Here is a 22,198-nt window from a genome sequence, read left to right on the forward strand (position 1 = left end):
CACTAATGCCGGTGTCTTCCAAGGTTCAGTTCTTTCCCCCACTCTTTTCCTCTTGTATATTAATGACCTTCTTCCATTGACTGGAAATCCTATCCATAGTTTGCCGATGATAGCACATTGAGAAACGTTGCCCTGCTCAATCAGCTTCAACTTCTCAAATATCCTCTACCAATTCCTGAAATGCTGATCTCCAGATAATTCTCCAGTGAGGAAAAGACAACTTACTTGTCTTTGCCTCATGACACAGAAGCCTATGATAGATACAAGTTGATCTGTAACCAAGTTACAAAGGAGGTTAGGCAGGCGAAGGCAGATTACGAGAAATCTTTGGCAGGGGATGCAAAGAAAAACAGCAAAGAGTTCTTCACTTATGTAAACTCTAGAAGGAAGGGGATGAATCAGATTGGTCCACTTGATATCGATGGGTCAACTGTTGATGATCCTGCTCAGGTAGATAACAAACTAAATGAATATTTTGCATCGACATTCACACATAAGGAGTTATTTAGCGAGGGGAAAGCCAGAGGTGTATTCAACTCTAGCAGTAAGCTAGAGAATCTTTGTAATAACTGAGAGTAAAGTGGAGGAGAAATTGTTGAAGATAAACACAAGAAAGGCACCCGGGGTGGATGGGATCTCTCCAGTTATATTAAAGGAGGCAGCAAAGGAAGTAAGCAAACCCTTAGCCATAATTATGAGAGCTTCCTTGGACTCAAGGGAGGTACCCACAGACTGGAGATGTGCAAATGTCACCCCAATTCACAAAGGAGGATCAAAGGCTGACACAAGTAATTACAGACCTGTGAGTTTAACTTCTGTTCCAGGAAAATTAATGGAGGCACTAGTTAAAGAAGCACTGCAGGATCATTTAGACAAGACTTCAGCTATAGCTAGGACACAGCATGGTTTGGTTAAGGGGAAGTCTTGCCTGACCAATTTGATTGGATACTATGATGCAGTCACAAAGGAACTGGATGCAGGGAATAACTTTGATATTATATACTTGGATCTTAGAAAGGCTTTTGATACTATTCCACATGGAAGAATGCTGCACAAATTGGAGCAGTGTGGCATTGGAGGCAAATTGCTGCTGTGGATAAAGGGGTGGCTGAGAGGGAGAAGACAGAGAGTGGTAATCAATGGACACTACTCGTCGTGGACTAATATTATTAGTGGAGTCCCTCAGGGCTCAGTGTTGGGTCCATTATTGTTTTCTGTATTCAAAAATGATACTGATGAGGGTATATCAAGCTTAATGTCGAAGTTTGCAGACGATACAAAGGTAGGCAGGGTTGTCAAGGACACTACTGACACTATGCTGCTGCAACAGGATCTGGAAAGGTTGAGCAGATGGGCTGAGAGGTGGCAAACGAAGTTTAACATTGACAAATGTAAAGTACTACACATGGGAAACAGCAACCCCAGAGCAACGTATCAACTCTGTGTTACTACACTGACAGTTGTTGTTGTTGTTGTTGTTATTTGGTTTTTAGGAGCATTAGCAACTAAGGCCATATTGCTCCGTGAATATGCGGTGGTCATTCCTGACCTTTCCGCATCCTCCGTATTTGCTGGTGACGGGCTCGAACCCCGGTCTAATCAAGAAGCGTGTGATACACACTGCTGCTCCTTCCCACCTGGCTATGGAGGCACCCCCACTGACAGTGGTAGAGAATGAAAGGGACCTGGGGTGGTTGTGCAGGCAAATATGAAGTTCTCTGAGCAGTGCAGATGGGCTGCAAGAGTAGCTCATGGTGTATTGTCAATGATATATAGGAATTTTTCTAGCAGGGATAAGGAGGTGATTATTCCCTTGTATAAAGCAATGGTCAGGCCACACCTAGAGTTCTGTATACAGGTCTGGAGGCCTCATTTCAAGAAGGATGTAGAGCTGCTGGAACGAGTACAGAGAAGGGTAACAAGATTATTGAATGGAACAAAAGGGTGCTCTTATGAAGAAAGGCTTAAGTTTTGCAAATTACAGTGTCTGGAGACTAGGCACCTGCAAGGTGATCTGATTGAGGTGTATAAAGCCTTGAATGGTTTGAGCATACTCAATGCTGATGGGATTCTTCCTCTCGCTCAGAATAATCACCTGAGGGGCATAAATTCAAATTGAGGAAAGACAGATGTAGGACAGATGTGCAGAAATTTGCCTTTAGCCAGCGGGTGGTTGGTTGGTGGAACAGACTTCCATCCCTTGTCGTGGAAGTTGATAGCCTAAATAAGTTTAAGGCTCAGCTGGACAGATATTTTGAACGAACAGAGGGGTGAAGTGGAAGTGGTTTTTTTTTCTTTTTTGGCTGTTGCTGCATAAGCTTGCTTTCTTGCATCAAATGCCTCTGCTAATGCTAATGCTGGTTGATTTCAATCCTTCTAAAACTCAATCCTGTCTTATATCTCGCAAAAACGATTCATCTGCTCTTATGCTTATCTTTGGTGACACTCCAATTTCTAGGCAAGTTGATATATCCCTTTTGAGGATTACCCTGACTTCTAATCTCTCTTGGCACAAGCACATTACAAATATTGCTTCCTCTGCATCTAAAAAACTTGGTTTTCTCTTTCGCTCTTGGCATTACTTTTCTTCCAAACAGCTGTTCACTCTGTACAAATCACAAATCCACCCAACCATGGAATATTGTTCCCACATCTAGGATGGTGCCCCCAAAACCTCTCTCAGGCTTCTAGATTTAGAAGAGGGCAGTTAGGTTAATTAACGACTCATCTCTAACAGAGTCTCTTCACTCGCTGTCTCATAGATGTACTGTTTCTGCTGCATGGCTTTTCTACAGATACTTCCATGGGCACTATTCTTCTGAATTGGCTTCTATAATTCCTGCTCTCTTTTTCAAAACAGTCCAAACACGTGCCGCCACCAGCCAACATCCATTTACTGTCCAAATTCAAACTCACAGAACCAACTTTTCATCTTCCTTGTTTATTGATTCAACTGCCATTTTCTGGAACAACCTTCCTTCATACATCTTTCCTGAAAATTACAGTCTACAGAAGCTCAAGTCTAATGTCAACAAATATCTTCTCTCGTCTTCTCAACCTCCAACCCGAGCACAGTACTAAATATTATAGGTTCTAATACCTTTTGTGTTTGAGGGTTTCATATACTTAAAAAAAAAAATTATGGGGCTCGCTTGTTACTTTAAATATGTTTCTTTTTTGAGGTTATGTTTGGGTCACAGTCCATATAGTTACACATATTTTGGCATTGTACAGGTAATTCTGTTTGAATCTAAGAAAAAGTAGATAACTGCCCCCCCCCCCTTCTTCCTCCTCCTCCTCCCTCTCTCTCTCTCTCTCTCTCTCTCTCTGAGTGAGCCCCTGAAAAAAAAAAAAAAAAAAAAAAATTTAAATTTTTTTTCAGGACTAGTTGACATCAATTTAACAGCAAGTTGCCATTTGACAGTGTCAGCATATTAGAATCAGGCTCAGGCTTAAAATAAACGGTGTCAGCACAAAAAAAAAAAAAAAAAAAGTGTTTCTGTATAAATTTGTAATCCACTGATAGACCCTCCAAGATTTTTTTCATTATCTTTCAGGTCTCCTAATTTCTAGCAATAAACAAGGCTACTATTTTGCAGTGGCAACAGATGAGAAACAATAAAATATTAAGATCACTATTTAGTAGGAAATCCCCTTTAAATCATTTTGCAAATATATACACATATATATATATATATATATATATATATATATTGCAAATATATGTGTAGTCTGCTTTTTATCCTCTGAAATTTAATTGCTCACAATATCTTTCTTGACACCTTTGTGAAAAAAATTATACAAGAAAACATATTCACCTTCCATGACTTCTGGCTCCATTCACTCCACTTCTGTTGAGTTATGGGACAAAAATGCATTTCTTCATTATCAGGTTTCAAATGACTTTCAGTAAAGTAGTTTTCCACTTCAGACTTGGAGAAATATGATCTTGCTTTCTGAAGATATTTTCCAAGCTGAGTTTTAACACACTCAATTTCTCTAATATTTTCTTCTTGCTCTTTGTTTAAAACATTTAAATTTCTCTCTTCAAAAGTTGCTACTGTATGAAGAAGATGTGTAAGAGTGGCATGAGTCACCTGTAATTTAATAAATAAACATTTTTAATTACTTGAAAGAAAGGAGAGCTGAGAAAATCTGAAATAAAATGCACCATCATTATAATCAAACTACAAGTAAACTAGTTAATAAATGTTAAAGAAGACAAATTTTGTCAGAGAAATTGACAAAATGTGTTGTATGCTCACTTATAATAGAAACCATCAGAATAATAACCCTCATTAACAAAACAAGAGGGTAATGCTATGCAATGAATGCACCAAAAGTGGTTCCATAAAATCCTTCCACTTTCGTGGAATACTTTCACAGAAAATGGCAACTCAGATTTCATTCTTAAAGGTTATGAAGAAGGACAAAGAAAACTCATACCTACAACCAATTTCACTTTAGCTGATAATACTTTTTGAATTGCCTGCATTTATCCTTTCAAATATTTTGTTTCCATGTTCACACCTTTAATATTTTGTTTCCATGTTCACACCTGTGTTACCCATACCCACAAGTGACTCCATAAACACATGCACAATTACAACTACATATTATTATTTTTTAGAAGATGTGAAAATTTAAACAAAATATTTGAGAGGATAAGTATAGGCAATTTAAAAAGTATTATCAGCTAAAGTTATGTGAAAACCCCAAGCACAAAGGAACCTATCAGAGTCTACAGTACTTAGTACCATGTGTGAGTTATTGTTATTTGTTATTTGGTTTTTTTTTAAGAGCATTAGCAACTAAGGCCATATTGCTCCAGGGATATGCGGTGGTCATTCCCTGACCTTTCCGCATCCTCCGTATTTGGTGGGCACAGGCTCGAACCTCAGTCTAATCAAGAAGCGTGTGCTATGCACTGCTGTTCCTGCCCATCTAGCTACGGAGGCTTGGTTTGGTTTGGTTTGGTTTTTTTTTTTTTTTAGGAGCATTAGCAACTAAGGCCATATTGCTCCGGGATATGCAGTGGTCATTCCCTGACCTTTCCACATCCTCCGTATTTGGTGGCGACGGGCTCGAACCCCGGTCTAATCAAGAAGCCTGTGCTATGCACCGCTGCTCCTTCCCACCTGGCTACGGAGGCGCCCCATGTGTGGGTTGAAGGTTGAGATGATGAAAGATGATACTTGTTCATACCACATTTGAATTTCTATACAATGAAATACATATGAAGGGAGATTGTTCCAGAATGCAGAAGTTGAAAGAATAAATAAGGAAGAAGCAAAGTTGGGTCTGTGAGTTTGAAGTTGGACAGTAAATGGATGTTGACTAGTTGATGCATATGGTCAGACTGGATTGGAAGAGAGAGGAGAAATTATAAAAGCCAATTCAAAAGAACAGTGCCCATGGAAGAATCTAAAGAAAAGGCACAGAGCAGAAACAGAATGTCTACTTGAAAAGGAGTGGAAAGAGTTTGTAAAAGATGGATCATAACTTAACTGCCCTCTTTTGAATTGCATTTAAAAGCCTGAGGGAGGTTATGAGGGCACCACCCCAGATGTAGAAACAATATTCCACAGTAGGGTGAATTTGAGATTTGCACAGAGTGAGTAGCTATTTAGAAGAAAAACACAGAGCATGAAAGATAAAATCCAGTTTTTTAGACGCAGATGAAGCCAATATTTGTGATATGCTTCTGCAGAGAGAGAGAGACAGAGAGAGAGAGAGAGAGAGAGAGAGATATTAGAAGTCAGGGAAATCCCTAACAGAAATATATCATCTTGTCTAGAAATCTGAATATCATTGAAGATATGAATAGGAGCAGAAGAATCCTTTTTGCAAGATATAAGACAGGAATTGAGTTTTAGAAGGACTATAATTAACTGAGTTATCTTTGCTTCACTGGAGAATTACCTGGAGTTCAACATTTAAGTAATTGGCAGTGGTTATTTGAGAAGTTGATGCTGTTTGTGCAGGGCAAGTATCTCAAACTGGAAAGTGAAATTCAATGTGCCACCATCAGCTAAACTATGGATAGGATTTCCAGTTGATGGAAGAAGGTCATTAATATATTATAAGAAAAGAATGGAAGAAAGAACTGAACCTTGGGGAACACTAGCATTAGTGGTGAAGTTAAAAGACAGACAGCCTTTGAAATATCAAGAGAAACTGCTAAAGAGTTTCACTACACTTTTGCATTGAATTTGTCCATAGATGGGTAACATAAACCAGGTAAAACAAGTATACCACCAGTGGATTGCCACTGGTGATGTATGGTCAGATGGAGAGTTTCTAAATAGTTTAGAAGTTGGCACTTAATGGATGCCGACCGGGCTAGCCGAGTGGGTAAAGTACCTGCCCGGCAACCCAAAGGTTGCGGGTTCGATTCCCGCCTCGGGCTTGGATCAAAGTACTGCAAAAACCTTGGGAGGTGCAATATGGCCACAGAAGCCGATGCGCCAATAACTACCAAATCAAAAAAAAAAAAAAAAAAAAAAAAAACTTAATGGATTTCTCCATTATTTTAGAAAGAATAGAAGTAAGTGCAATGGGATGATAACTGGATAGGAGAGATCTGTCACCTTTTTTAGGAACTTGCTGGAAATGAGAAAATTTCCAAGCAGAAGGAAAAACATCAGTGGAATAAGAAGGTGTAAAAAAAAAAAAAAAATCTGTCAACCACTGAGTGCTGGACACTCAGGATGAAGGGTCCGTAGTCACGAATGGTCATTAGTGTAGTATCTCAAATAGAGAGCTTTATGGCAACTGAAAAAAGTTTCTAGTACCTACCCCGGCTTGGCCTAAAACTGAGGAACTAACAAAAATGTTGTCTATTTGAGTCTTTCCAGTTGTTATGAATGACAAGGGTGGGAGAAGCAACTCCGACTTCTTCCTGGAGAAGCGATTAAAGTCTTGGGGGAGAACCGACTGGCAGGTGAGGGCCATGCAAGACTCGGCACAGGCGCCTCCCCACCACAGCCACAATACTGGCTCTATGAGTACCTCCTTGCCGGGACAACTCCAACTTTGAAAATTGTTAAAAAATGCTTCTCATCACAAAATTTATAAATCACCTTTACAGAATTATTAACTAACTATTTAGCAACCTTTTTGTCACCATAAGGAGAGTTACTTAGTACAAAGAAGCATGCTATCGAAGTGCAATAAAAAATAATTGTTTTTTTAATTTTAACACAAAAAAGTAAATGATAGATTTCAATTGGAATAGTTTTCCCTTGATAAGCATCGTATAATGCATATTATACGATGAATATGCATGTAAGGCATGAATTTTCATGCCCTCCCCTCTATTTCCATCGTTAATGTGATTTTGAAATTTTTAACTTCATTAGCGATGGAAATAGAGGGGAGGGCATGAAAATTACTCACATTTTCCTGTCTGGCGCTGCCATTTTTAATTTTAAAAATATTTTAAATCTATTCGTTGAGCTCTTTCCAATGGTGTATAATAAGCTATAGGCCATACAATCAATATGGCGTTATGTTGGCCCACATGATGTACAAACCCATGCAAAATATCAAGTTAATAGGTTGAGCGGTACCAGAGATACAAAGCTGTGACACATGGATGGACAGACAGACAACTGAGTGACATTATAAGGATCCTTTTTTAGAATACGGACCCTAAAAAGCAGCACAGGACAGGAGGAAGCTCCAGAGCACAGTTTTTGAGAACAAGTAGAGAAATACAATCGAAAACACTTTCTTGCCATGACGACTGTTTAAAATTCTTCTAACATCCTTTTGATAGAAGACAACAGGAGGCACTGAATAGATTGAACTGGGAATAGTGGGGGGGGGGGGGTTACCAAGTACATCAATATAAAAGTTAGACAAAAAATGGGATGCTAGCACATCAGCATCAGCTATATCTTTAGCTGAGATGGCAAAAGAACCATCTGGTTTTGACAGAGGTGGGAATAAATAAGAGCAAAAGTTGCAGCCAATAGTTTTAGCAAGAGACATGCTCGACTACCATTTGGACAATAAGCAAGTTTTCTATTGTTATCCTGTTCAAAATCTAATTTGGACTGATTAGTAACTGCTTTAAAATTGTTTTGAAGCTTTGGTGTATGCAGAAAATGATGCTTGATGTAGCCAGAAAATGAACCTGAAGATTTGGATGCAAGGCAATTGCAATATACAACTTTCTTAATTTGAACAGCCTTCGCACATTTATCGGAAAACCAAGGTTTAGAAAAAGAACGAATTTTAAGGTTGAATGTGGAATAAAGGATATTATCTCTACAAGATTTCAATGACACGATCTGCGCAGATGTTGACATCAGAAGATTTAAAACAGTAATTCAACCAAGGACTGTTCACTGTTATTTGGATTTTAGGAGCATTGGTAACTAAGGCCATATTGCTCCAGGGATATGCGGTGGTCATTCCCTGACCTTTCCGCATCCTCCATATTTGGTGGTCACGGGCTCTAACCATGGTCTAATCAAGAAGCGTGTGCCACGCACTGCTGCCCCTGCCCACCTGGCTATAGAGGCACCCCATCCAAGGAAAACAAGTTTGCAGACAATACAAAGGTTGACAGGGTTGTTAATGACAGTAATGATAGTACACTACTGACAGGATCTGGAAAAGTTGAGCAGATGAGCTGAGATGTGGCAACTGAAGTTTAATATTGACAAATGTAAAGTACTGCATATGGGTAGCAGTAACCCCAGAGTAACATACCAACTGGGTGGTACTACACTCAGAGTAGTGGAGAATGAAAAGGACCTGGGAGTAATTGTGATGTCAGATATAAAGTTTTCTGAGGAGTGCAGACAGGCTGCAAGAGTAGCTCAAGGTGTTTTGTGAATGATATATAGGAATTTTGCTATCAGGAATAAGGGAGGTGATTATCCCTTTGTATAAGGTAATGGTCAGGCCATATCATGAGTACTTCGTACAGATCTGGAGGTCTCATTTTAAGAAGGATGGAGAGTTGCCAGAACGAGTACAGAGGACAACAAGGTTGGTTAGGGGAATAAAGGGGTGTTCTTAAGAAGAAAGGCTTAAAATTCTGGAAATTACAACATCTGAAGATAAGGCACCTGTGAGGGGTGATCTAATTGAAATGTATAACACATTGAATGGTTTGAGCAAGCCCATGCTGATGGGATTCTTTCTCTTACTCGGATTACTCACCTGAGGGGACATAAATTCAAATTGAGGAAAGACAATTGTAGAATAGATGTGTAGAAATTTGCCTTTAGCCAGTGGGTGGTTGATAGTTGGAATAAACTTCCATCTGCTGTAGTGGAGGCCAAAAAAATCTAAATAAGCAATTGGAGTGAATGGATGGTTGAAATGAGGTGTGTTTTTTTTTTTTTTTTTTTTGGCTGATGCTATATAAGCTTGCTTTCTTGCATCATTTGCCTCTACTACTGCTAATGTACTGAACAAAATTATAAGGCAAACATTAGCACTGAAGTTTCTATATGGCATTAATTTTAACTGTCTCACTCAACCCTCAAGACACCAGAAATTGTTCAAAACTATTAAAAGGATAAATCACTTAAATTTTTATTATATAAACAAAGTAATGTGTGATTTAATATGAGTACTGATCACCTTACTGATTTATTTAGCTCAAATAATGCTCGTAAAAAACAGATTAGAAATATGCTCTTAAGTACATGTACTTAAAGACATATTTCTAATCTGTACATGTACTTAAGAACATATTTCTAAAGTACATGTACTGATTAACTTTTTCCTTTTATAGATCAAATTTTCATTTGATTTTCTGAATTGTTATTTACTTACAATCATTTACTGTTTATTTTATATTTACACTTTAAAAAAGAAATACCTCTCACAGGATTTGTTCTTGAACATTTGTTATTTATTATCCAAAAAAAGTATCCAAAAAAAAATCATGTATACAATTTTTATATTTGATTGCCTCTTGTTTTGACTTATATTTTGCTGTTTGGAGGTCCATGAATAAATTTATTTATTTGCATAATTTTCACTTTTATATTACCAAGAAAGATATTCACTACAAAGTCAAATAACTGCCCAGCTTCAACTCATCATCAGTTACTTTGAGTTCCAGTTCATGCAATGATAACACGTGCTTAATTTGTGCATCAATAAATATGCCACCTTTCATGTTTGCAACAGACAATTTGGAAACAGACTGTATAAGTTCCAAAGTATCCCTCTGAAGATCCAATGTGTTAAAAATTTGTTTGACCAGTCCAGCTTGATATGGAGAGGTGCAATGTAGTGTAGGTTTTCTACACTGTGTTCACCAGGCTGCAACTTGATACTCACAGACCATTCTCTTCTCATACAGTGCTACTCTACTCTACAGTCCCATAGGCAGAGAAAGTAAGAAAACTTAGTGAATCCACTTAACATCTCAAAATCCCCTGGGCATCCCATTTGAACTAGTCACATTTAACCTTATCCAATTTGCATTCACATTTCTCTGAATGCAAATTGGATTGCAAATTATCTTCAATACAAACACAGCACATGACAGGGGAATCAATGGGTATACATTCTTATTGTGAAGTAACACAGCTTTCAAACATGATGCTGTCTATGCAAAGAACCAACTCTTCTAATATGTGAATAATACCAATTTCCTTCATGAAGACCAATCAAATGAAACACAATGGCATAAGGATTCTACAGCATAAAAAAAATTATTTGCATAAGAAACGTAATAGACATCTTTTTTTTATATACTGAAATTTTGCAACCAGCCGATTCCACTGATAAATAAGATGTCAAGAGCTTTGAATTGAATTTGGTTAGATCCTAGTCAATCACCAATAATTGCTGATTAGGGAAATGTGGTGCATTACAAGTGCTGTTTGTTTGTTAAGTGGCTTTTAGGAGCATTAGCAACTAAGGCCATATTGCTCCAGGGATATGCGGTGGTCATTCCCTAATCTTTCCGCATCCTCCGTATTTGGTGGTCATGGGCTCGAACCCCGGTCTAATCAAGAAGCGTGTGCTACGCGCTGCTGCTCCTACCCACCTGGCTACGGAGGCACCTTTCTCAAGTGTAATCCCAATCAACCTGTTCACCAGATTCACCACCCCACTGCCACTTTTATTGGTGGATTGGAAACTGCCAGCTCTTCAATGTGTGGTTACCAGAGAAATAGAGTATGTTGGGATACACAACAGCTATTCGATCCACAACTTTTTTGAACTTCAATATATTCACCAACAAAAGTGGCAGTGGTTTTTGGGTCCTCTCCATGTTCAAAGTATAACAAAAGTCATATATTTAAGAATACCACAAAAATTCCCCTAAGTTGACCTTCAACTATCATAGCAGTTTGTTTTGATAACTGACAGACCAGTGGTTCTTAAAGTGGTGCCGCAACGTCAAATTTAGCATCAGCTCACATCGTGGCCGTCACTACAAGATGTCGCTGATTTTCATGTAACTATGTAAACTATAAGTCGTCATGAAATAATTGCTGACTGCATTGCAGTGTTTATGTACATACACCTACATATACAGAACAGCTGAGCCGAGCTGTCCGTCATGTACGCTGTATTTGAAACAGTACCACCTTACAAAATATTCTGCCAGTGCCCATTACACCCGGTGCTGAGGATGCCGGGAATTTTTCATAATGGATTTAGGGTGTCTTCACATTAAAAAGTTTGAGAACCACTGTGATAGACATTCCAAAACAGGCTTCACATGCACTTAAAAAAATTGGTGTCACCAATGATGTTATGTTTCACCTGCTCAGATCTATATAATATCCATAAATCTAGTAGAATGAGTCCAGAGGTAACTCACACCTTCATTTGGGAGACATAGCAAACTGAAAAATATTTATTATATGAATATCACAATATTACATATATAAGTGTCACAAAACATAAAATCTTCAATTTCTGCAAAATTAAGGGCACTAGAGAAACCTGACACTGCTCGATTCCATACGCAGCACACCCACTTCCCGACTTATGTAAGGGTTGCATAACTCTACATAACTCGACGTAAGTCGGAATTTCCTTAAATGAATGCTTATGCAGCACTCGCAACTCAACGCGCTGAATTTGATGAAGCAAAAAAGAAATGTTTGACAAACATGTAAATAGAATTATTTATTCAATTTCTTTTATCTCATGCACAGGAAAAATTACAAAAGTGTACAAAATTACAAAAATTTCAAAATTATAAATTTACAAAAAGAGAGAGGAAACAAACATAACATCAGCAAGTTTTATCTTTCGAGCATTGTTGCCAGAATTAACACTCCAGCTGATAAGCGTGGTACTGCAGAAGTTGAGGGCTGTGGAGATTTACAAGGGTTTTTTCCAACACATCACAAAATTTCTCTGCAGCTGCAGAATCGGCACTGGCAACTTCACCATATTTTGGAAACCAGTGCGATGCTTAAACCTATTAAATCATAGGTGGCATTGCTTGCCACGAACTTGGCTTGGGGTTCTCCATACTTCATAAATATTTTTTGCTTTTGCTTGAATGGCCACTGGACTCAGGGGCACTTGCTTTTGAATCTGATTTTACATCCATATTATTAACAGCCTTTCCATCTTCGATATAGCACCTGAATACTGTTTTGTGATCACTGTTGATCTTAAATGCATTGATCCTTTAACATGTTCTTTTATATGCACACTCTCCTTTAAAATAGCATTCACTGTTGAAGCAGCGAGACCTAATTCTGTGCAATAGATGACAAACTTTGTACTTCTTAATTAATCATCTTCATTTCTAAATCAATTCTGTTTCGTTTCCTAGCACTGCCAGCACTTGCACTTTCCGTTGGTTCCTTTTCCTTCACCATTGTAATAAATAAATAAATAGGAATGAAGAGAAGATTCTGAAAATTTATTTATGTTTTTTATATGATTGAAGATTTCAGTGAAGGGGAACTCATTTCACCATAATACCATAACTTAAAAACTCACAGAATTCCATTTATCGGTATTATTGCAAAGGCAATAAGATCAAGTTTACTACCCATTTATAATAAATTGTGCTAACAGAAAAACCCACTAAACCGGAAAGCGCAATTTGTTTTTATTGTTTTATGGTAGCGACCTACAGAAATATGTTTTATAAAAATATCACAAAAGCATTCAAAATTGATTCTTATAACAGAACATAAGATGACGATGAAACTGCAATTTCCATTATAAAAATGACCTTTTAGAGAGATAAATAGCTTAGTTATATAACGAAAATTTCAATTTCCCAGGTCTTGGAACGAATTACCAAAAAAACAGTGTTATTGGGTTCACATTACGATATTTTCATGATACCTCCATTTATTCCTATGGGATGCAAAATACGTTTCCACAATTTTTAAGTTTCCACTGGCCGGCAAAAACTTATGTAAAGTCGAATTTCCATAAGTCGAGTATTACGTAAGCTGGGTATACATTCATTATGTATACATATAATGAATCAGTTGAATATAAACTTTTTTTTTTTTTTTTTTGTTATACACTGTAATTATCACATACATTCATTTAATCTTTTCCAGATTTACAACTTTTTTATGTGTGGGTCTTGGAGGAGTAAATATATATATATATATATATATATATATGCATTTAATTTAATTACAAATTATCTTGAAATCTTATGAAGTGTTATCTGTGTTTCTACAGCAACTGTAGGTTCATTTAATAAATGGCAACACAAAAAAAAAAGATTTTAAAATTAGAGGAAATCATGTCTGTTGCTTTTTTTCACGTTTTTTTTTTTTTTATTCTTGTTTGATTTCTCAGATAATTCACTCTAATATTCACAAAATTTCCATTTTTATGAATTTTCATATTTTCACAAAAAAACTCACTCTGCATGACTCACCACTAATGAAAAACTGATGATATCTTTATTGCAATCAGTAACTATTTACATGGATGCCTGATGCAATGCCCATAACAGTGACAATGATAGGAGTTTAACATAAAAATTAACCAATACAGAAAAAATTAACCATAAAACAAATTATTAACACAGAAAAGGAAAAATCTTTTTTTTTTTTCATACTACACATACCACAATGAAAAAACGATGGCAGTCATTCAGCTGAAGACAAAAGCTGTTCCCTCATGACGTGTCTTCTGTAGGATTTGTCCTTTATGAACTTTTTGTAAATGATTTCCATCTCCTGGACATTGTGGAGCATCTCCATGGGCAAGTATCTGTTGCCTAACCTGAGCCTCCATGCCACAGACGGGGGTGGGGGGGGACCCTCTAGTTTCACATCGGCCAAAAACTTGGCATATTGATTTCACTAGCTATCATTTTAATTGAGACGAGTAAGCAGAGGGTGAAGATCCGTTCCATGACTTTTCTGTAATTAAGCAGTTTGGTAATATCTGAGGTGTGTAAAACTCACTCCACAGAGCTTACTACCAGTGATAGCCTACCACTATTGAAAAACTCACTCCACAGGGCCCATCAACCAGTGAAAAACTTATTACAGTATTCAACCCAAACACACTCAGGGAAAAACACACTCCAGAGGGGGTTTATAATTCAGAATTATATGCCAAAATATTCTATCTGTTGTAAATTTAATTACAACAGAACCTCAGAAATCTGGCAACATTAGGAACAATGCCCTGGTTTATTTTATTTTATTTATTTATTTTTAGAAGCTTAACACTCTACATATTTCTTAGCAGTAAAGTGCAAAGATCATCAACCATTTGAAGAAAGATTACATCGTATTCCAACAGAGTTACCAAACAAAATTGTCACCATGATAATTACAGCTTGAGATTTATCTTGGAAACCTTTATAGTGGTTTCTGAAGTAGGGTATTAGTCAGTGACATGTTAATAACCATGATGTTTCTCAATGGTCACTACTAATCAGATTGAAAGGTACTGTAATTAAAACTACGTGTCATATGAACTTGAAAAACCAAGCTTTAGTCTTTTTTATGCTTGAATCTGGAACAAGATACCAATAATCGGTCTGGAAACTTCGTGGTAATTGTATTTTTCAATTGTGGACTTAGTAGTTATTGGCATACATCATATTTCAGAAACCTTCCATTGCCTATGTTTCAATAGCCATAAAAAGGTTACCAAACACAACGTTCATTTAAAAACAAACAAACAAAAAAAAAAGCTTCAAAAGTTTACATTATTAATGGTAATAGCTGTCCAACAAGATTATGAATAACCAATAAGAAACATATCTCACAGAAGTGTCCAAATGCATCCTATGATTAATATCAGAAACATGTCCAGGCTTAGAAAAACTATAACTAGCTTTCCCGTAGTTACATTACAATTACAAATGGCAAAGAAACAATAGCACCTTATGAACCCCAGAATTTGCAGAATAATTTTCCATGTGCATTATTGGTTGTTTGCTTCTTTTTTTTTTTTTCTTCTTTTTCTTTGTGTAGAAAATTTTAAATATGCAGGAAAACAGAAAATTTTACTATATTTAAATGACAGATCAAAATTTTCTAAAATTTCACAAGAGAAAAGAGAAAGGTTCACCTGTAAAAGATGATAAGCAAAATGATAAGATGATGAATCAGTAATGTTTTCTTCAACAGTCTTGTTTAAAAGACAAAATATCTGGTTCCAGTTCTGAAGTTCCATCCTTATTTGAGCCAACCAATCATCAGTGTTAATTTTCTCCCATATTTGTTGAAAACCTAGAGGGGACAAAAATGACATTTTAATATTATTACTCATATAAAGTAATAAACAATTGCTTTTAGTAAAATACTGCCAACATATATTTAGTGCTAGTAGTGAGAAATGATGTAAGGAAGTAACCTTATAAAGCATCAGTCAAAAAACAAAACAAACAAAAAAAAAAACCTTACATACTTCACCCATCCATACCCCAAAGGTTTTATCTACATCTTCCTTCAAACCAGGCACTTCCACAACAATAGAAGAAACAATCAACTACCTGCTGGCTAAGGCATGAACACACTATACTGCAACCATCCTTACTCAATTTGAATTTATGCCTCCACAAGTGTGTGTAGTCTCAGCAAGAGGAAGAATGCCATGCCATTAACATTTAGCTTATTCAATCCATTCAAGGTTAAACACTCAATCAGATCTCTCCACAGTTGCCTAGTTTCCAGAAGCTGCAATTCGCAGAACTTAAGCCTTTCTTGGTAAGACAACCCTTTTGTTCCCATCATGGTTACGGCCTAACCATGAAGGGATAATCACCTCCTTATCCCTGCTAGCAAAGTTTCTGTATATAACTGACAAATTCCCATGAGCTGTCGTGGCAGCCTGTCTGCATAGCACAGAGAACTTCATATTTGGCTGTACAATCACAGAACTTCATATCTGACACTGCATGCCCAGATATTTTTCTTTTTCAACCACTAAGTGTAGTACACACAGTTGGTATGTTAATCTGGGATTACTGCAACCCATATTCAGTAACTTGCATTTGTCAATGCTAAACTTCAGCTGCCTCTCTGCCCATCAACCTAATTTTCCTAGATCTTGTTGCAGTAGCTCACCCTGATGACTGTCGTTAACCACCCTGCCAACCTTTGTATCATCTGCAAACTTAGATATTATGTCTGAATATATCTTCATCAATGTCACTGGTAAATACTGAAAACAACAAAGGACCCAGCACTGAACCCTGGGGAACTCCACTAATAACATTAGTCCACAAAGAGCAGTGCCCATTGATAACCACTCTGTCTTTTCCCACTCAATCATCCCTTTATTATTAGCAGTAACTTGCCTTTAATGCCACATTGGTCCAGTTCGTACAGCAGTCTTCCATATGAACAGCATCAAACGCCTTCTCGAAACCCAAAGTATATGACAGCAAAATAATTTTTTTGCATCCAGTTCCTTGGTTGCTGCATCATGGTATCTAATCAGCTTGGTCAGACAAGACCACACCTTCACAAATCCATGATGTGACTGTAGTAAAACTGCATTTCTGTCTAGATCAGTAGTCGTCAACCTGGTCCCTACCACCCACTAGTGGGCAATTCAAGCTTTCATGGTGGGTGGTGGGGGTTTTCGTCTGTCGTTACAAATTTTGTTCTTCCTCCATATATCGAATACATTGCTCCCTTGATACAGGCGCTGTATCGATGGAGATACAGAAATTCATTAAATTTAAATTATCTATGTATAAACATACATAAAGTATAAATAAAAAGATAAATTTAAGTACATATTTTTTACAACCCTTCCCTCTAAAAATTACTTCATACTTGCGCTAAACTGAGTTACTGCGGCACCGGTGGGCGGTAAGAAAATTTTACCATCAACAAAGATACAAAAGTGGGCAGTAGGTATTAAAAGGTTGACGACCCCTGGTCTAGATGAGCCTGTATTAATGGAGTCACTTCTTTAAACAGTGACTCCATTATTTTCCCAGGAACATATGTCAAGCTAACAGGTCTGTAATTACTAATGTCACCTTTTGATTCCCCTTTGTGAACTGGGGATACTGGGGATTGACATAATTATGGATAAGGGCTGGCTTACCTCGTTTGCTGCCTCCCTTAATACACTGAGTGGAAAGAAATCATGGGATACCTACGTAGTAATGGGTAGGCCCACATTTTGCCTGGATAAAGGCAGTCACATAGCAAGGCATTGAGTCCACTAGTTCATGAAAGCATTCCACAGGTATTTCCATCCATGCTTACTGCACTGCAATCTATAATTCTGTCCCACTCCTACGTGGAGAATCCAAAACTCGAAGAGACCTTTCCACAGCATCCCAAAGATGCTCCACAGGGTTCACGTGCAGTGAATAGGACCATTCACTCCATGGGAGGCCATTATGTGGTGGTAAAATCTGTGGCATGCTCTTCAAACCATGTTCTAGTCATCATGGCTCTGTGGGGAGCTGCACTACTGACATTACTGGAAGAGCTTATTGCCCTTTGGATGCACGGTGACCATGAAGGGATGACGTACTAAAGGTCCCAACGTGTGTCAGTTTAACAGGCCCCAGACCATTACTGACTGTCCACCTACCTGAACAGTTCCTTGTTGATATGAAAGGTGCATAGCTTCGTGCAGTTTCCACCAGATATGCACCCTCCCGTCAACTTGAAATAATTGGAAATGGGACTCATCAGACCAGGAGACCAGTCTCCAATAATCCAAGGTCCACTGCCAATGTTCTTTTGCTCAGTTGAGGTGTAGAGTCCTGTGTCGTGGTGATAGCAATTTGACTCTGGTAGGTCGGTGGCGCCCATAACCTATTGCAGCTAATGAACGCCTGATGGTCTTGGTGGAGACATTACTCGCAGCTCCCTCATTGAAGTCAGTGGTAATTTGTTCCAGCTGGCTGAAACAATGCGAGACAGATGTCAATGGCCACATTCATTCACCACCCACAGCGCTGTCCATGATGAGATGTTACTCCGGAAATGGCGTATTCCCAATACACCCTTGATACTGTCAAACGGGGATAATGCAATTTTCTTTACCACCTCTGCGATAGAGTGACTGACGTGTTGAGCACTCACTATCATTCCTCTTTCAAAATCAGTTAACTCATGATGTTCTTCCACACAGACATCGAATTACCATATATGTGAAGGCAGTGTACCTATATAAACCTGCCAAGGTTTATATAGGTCACTAGGTTTGTCCACTAATGAGAGGGGTGACAGCGTCATGTTGCCCAGGAATCAGGTAATGATGAATTCTGTCCTTTCAGTGTATAACTGAATATATTCCTGTATAAACTAGCAAGAAGCTAAACTAGCTGTCTGTATAAACTAGCAAGAAGTCAGAATATGTTAAGCAGAATTCAACACTGCATTGTTTTAAAGGTAGACAGAACACAGAATATCACACTTCATCCCATTCATAAGTGAGAAATCGCATGCTGAGATTTGAGCACCAGGGTGGAAGGGCAACCTTGTCTACCATGAAATTAAGCTCTCTTGGTAACACTTGGACATAAATAATAGACTTCAGTGGCTTGGACATGAAGCCACCGAATGGTCAGTTGATAGTCTGACATGTATTGTCAAATTTTTTCCCATCATGGCTCAAAAACCTATGTCCACGTCGACATCGGTTTTTGAGCCATCTGGCAGGAAGTTCAGCTTAAAAGCATACTGTATATACAACTGTTTTCATCAAAGCAACAAGGATGGTTCATTTGCTTCAACATATAGGCTTTGGTCAGGTGATGTTCTGAATATATTTTGAGGTATTATTTGAGGTATTGCACAAAGCATCAAAGGTGGATATTGTTGGGATATCAGAGACATGGTGTCACACAGATATAAGGAATGCAGAACTGGAATTTGGGGAGTATAATGTCTACAGAAAGGATAGACAGGATAGGAAGGGAGGAGGGGTTATGCTATTAGTTAAGAAACACATAAAATACAAGGAAGTGAAGCCAGTCGACATCGATGGACAGTGTTGTGTCGAGTCAGTTTGGTGTGACATAAGCATTGGGAGATCAAAATTGAGAGTAGGAGTGTCAGTAGTGTCCTTACATTATGGGTCCATTATTGTTTTCTGTATTTATAAATGATATTGATGATGGTATATCAAGCTTAATGTCCAAGTTTGCAGATGATACAAAGGTTGGCAGGGTTGTTAAGGACACTACTGATGCTATGCTGGTGCAATAGGATCTGGAAAGGTTAAGCAGATAGGCTGAGAGGTGGCAAATGAAGTTTAACATTGACAAATGTAAAGTAGTACATATGGGAAACAGCAACCCAAGAGCAATGTGTCAACTCTGTGGTACTACACTGAAGTGGGAGAGAATGAAAAGGACCTGGGGGTTATTGTGCAGGCAGATATGAAATTCTCTGAGCAGTGCAGATGGGTTGCAAGAGTAGCTCATGGGGTCTTGTCAATGATATACAGGAATTTTTCTAGCAGGGATAAGGAGGTGATTATTCCCTTGTATAAGGTGATGGTCAGGCCACACCCTGAGTACTGTATACAGGTCTGAAGGCCTCATTACAAGAAGGATGTAGAGCTGCTGGAATGAGTACAGAGAAGGGCAACAAGATTAGTGAATGGAACAAAGGGTTGCTCTTACGAAGAAAGGCTTAAGTTATGCAAATTACAGTGTCTGGAGACTAGGCACCGGCAAGGTGATCTGATAGAGGTGTATAAAGCCTTGAATGGTTTTAGCATGCTCAATGCCGATGGGATTCTTCCTCTTGCTCAGAATAATCACCTGAGAGGGCATAAATTCAGATTGAGGAAAGACAGATGTAGGATTGATGTGCAGAAATTTGCCTTTAGCCAGCGGGTAGTTGGTTGGTGGAACAGACTTCCATCCCTTGTTGTGGAAGTTGATAGCCTAAATAAATTTAAGGCTCAGCTGGACAGGTATTTCGAACAAACGGAGGGGTGAAATGGAAGTGTAGTGTTTTTTTTTTTTTTTTTTGGCTGATGCTGCATAAGCTTGCTTTCTTGCATCACATGTCTCTACTAATGCTAATGCTATAACAAGTCTCTGGCAAACTGGCAAAGAATGCCAAGAAAAGCAGCACAGACTTTATGCTTATATTAAGTTGTTCAGATATTCTGCAAATTGCAGCAACTGGAATCTCAGTGAGGTGTTTAAGGCCTTGAATGGATTGAGTAAGCAAAATGTTAATGACACACATGAGGGAATATAAATTCAAGTTGAGGAAGGATGGTTGCAGGACAGATGTGCAGAAGTTTGCCTTCAGCCAGCAAGTGGTTGATTGTTGGAACAGGCTTCCATCTGTTGTGGAAGTACGAGGGGGTTTCCGAAAAGTAAGGTAACATATTTTTTTCTTAATAATGGTGAAATGGAATTAGATGAAATGCAGTGGACAAAAAGACCCATTAATAATGTTAAAAAAAACTGCCAGTGCAGTGTTGCGGTACTATCACCTCACAGCAGATTCCAGTTGCAAAATGGCAGCTACCGTGCGAGTGTGGTCCAAACGTGTACGCTTTATGCAAGCAAAAGGGTCTCACCAAGTGACATTCACCATGAACTGGTTGTTGTGTATGGCGAAAAGGTGATGACAAAGAAGCAGGTATGCTTTGGTGTAATGAATTTAAAGTGGGCGGGGCATGTTGGCATTGAAGATAGGCATCGGGAGGGCAGGCCTTCATCGAGCAAGACGGAAGACAACATTTCGCGCATTAAGGGCATCGTTCTTGAAAACAGGTGAGTGAAACTCACATAAAATTGAACGTGAGTAAGTCGACTGTTCACAAAATTGTTCATGATGTCCTTGGCTTTCGAAAGGTGTGCTGCCACTGGGTGTCCCGATAATTGTTAGAGGAGGACAAAGCGAAATGCACGGGGATGTGTCTGGAGAACCTGTCGCAATACAGCGACAAAGGAGGGGATTTTCTTGCTTGCATAATCACAGCAGATGAAACGTGGGTTCATCACTTTACACCGGAGAGCAAACAAGACTCCGTGACCTGGAAACATCAACAATCTCCTGTGCGCAAAAAAATTCAAAACTGTTCCCAGTGTCCGAAAAGTCATGGCCACAGTGTTCTGGGATTGCCAAGGCATTCTGTTGCTGGATTTCTTGCTGAAGGGAGGAACAATCAATGCACAGCTTTACTGTCCGACGTTGAAAAAACTGAAAGCCAACATTCAATGCAAACAACCAGGACTCCTGACAAGCAGCGTGATTTTGTTGCATGACAACGTGCAACAAAATCACAATTGATTTTGTTGCAACAAAAAGTGACTCCACACCACTCTAGGGTGGTTGCGACATAATCTTTGAGAAACTCTGTCATATTCCCCCCTACAGCCCAGACTTAGCTTCAGACTTCCATTTGTTCGACCCTCTGAAAAAACACCTTTCAGGAAAGCATTTTGCCATGGATGAGGAAGTTCATCGGGCAGTGTGATGTTGGTTACTGCGTGTGGGCATGGACTTCTTCAGTACTGGTATTGATAAATTGATCCATCGTTGGGACAAGTGCATCAATTAAACTGGAGACTTTGTGGAGTAGTAGTGCATATTCACTTATTTCTTGGTGTGTAATTTCAACTTCGTATTATTAAACATCATCGAGAGAAAAAATGTGTTACCTTACTTTTCGGAAACCCCTCGTAGATGGTATGAATAAATTCGAGGAAGAACTATACAAATTCTTGGTTGGTTTGGGTTTTTTTTTTTTTTTTATTTATTTATTTTTTTTTTTAGGAGCATTAGCAACTAAGGCCATATTGCTCCGG

At 38.3% G+C, this 22,198-nt stretch overlaps 1 protein-coding gene across 1 annotated transcript in view; it reads right to left on the bottom strand.

The window, feature by feature from the left end:
• The window catches only part of LOC150089271 (spatacsin-like), a 542,060-nt gene that overhangs the window by 401,546 nt on the left and 118,316 nt on the right, over nucleotides 1-22,198 (bottom strand). The window contains exons 5-6 of the mRNA XM_090389930.1: nucleotides 15,514-15,674; nucleotides 3,819-4,097 (exon numbers count right to left, since the gene is read on the bottom strand). Coding sequence (XP_090246056.1) covers nucleotides 3,819-4,097; nucleotides 15,514-15,674 — 440 coding nt within the window. The remainder of the gene's footprint in view (nucleotides 1-3,818; nucleotides 4,098-15,513; nucleotides 15,675-22,198) is intronic.

Source organism: Mastigoproctus giganteus, chromosome 2 (genome assembly GCF_048544385.1).
Source record: "Mastigoproctus giganteus isolate SK-2022 chromosome 2, ASM4854438v1, whole genome shotgun sequence".
Taxonomy (NCBI): domain Eukaryota; kingdom Metazoa; phylum Arthropoda; class Arachnida; order Uropygi; family Thelyphonidae; genus Mastigoproctus; species Mastigoproctus giganteus.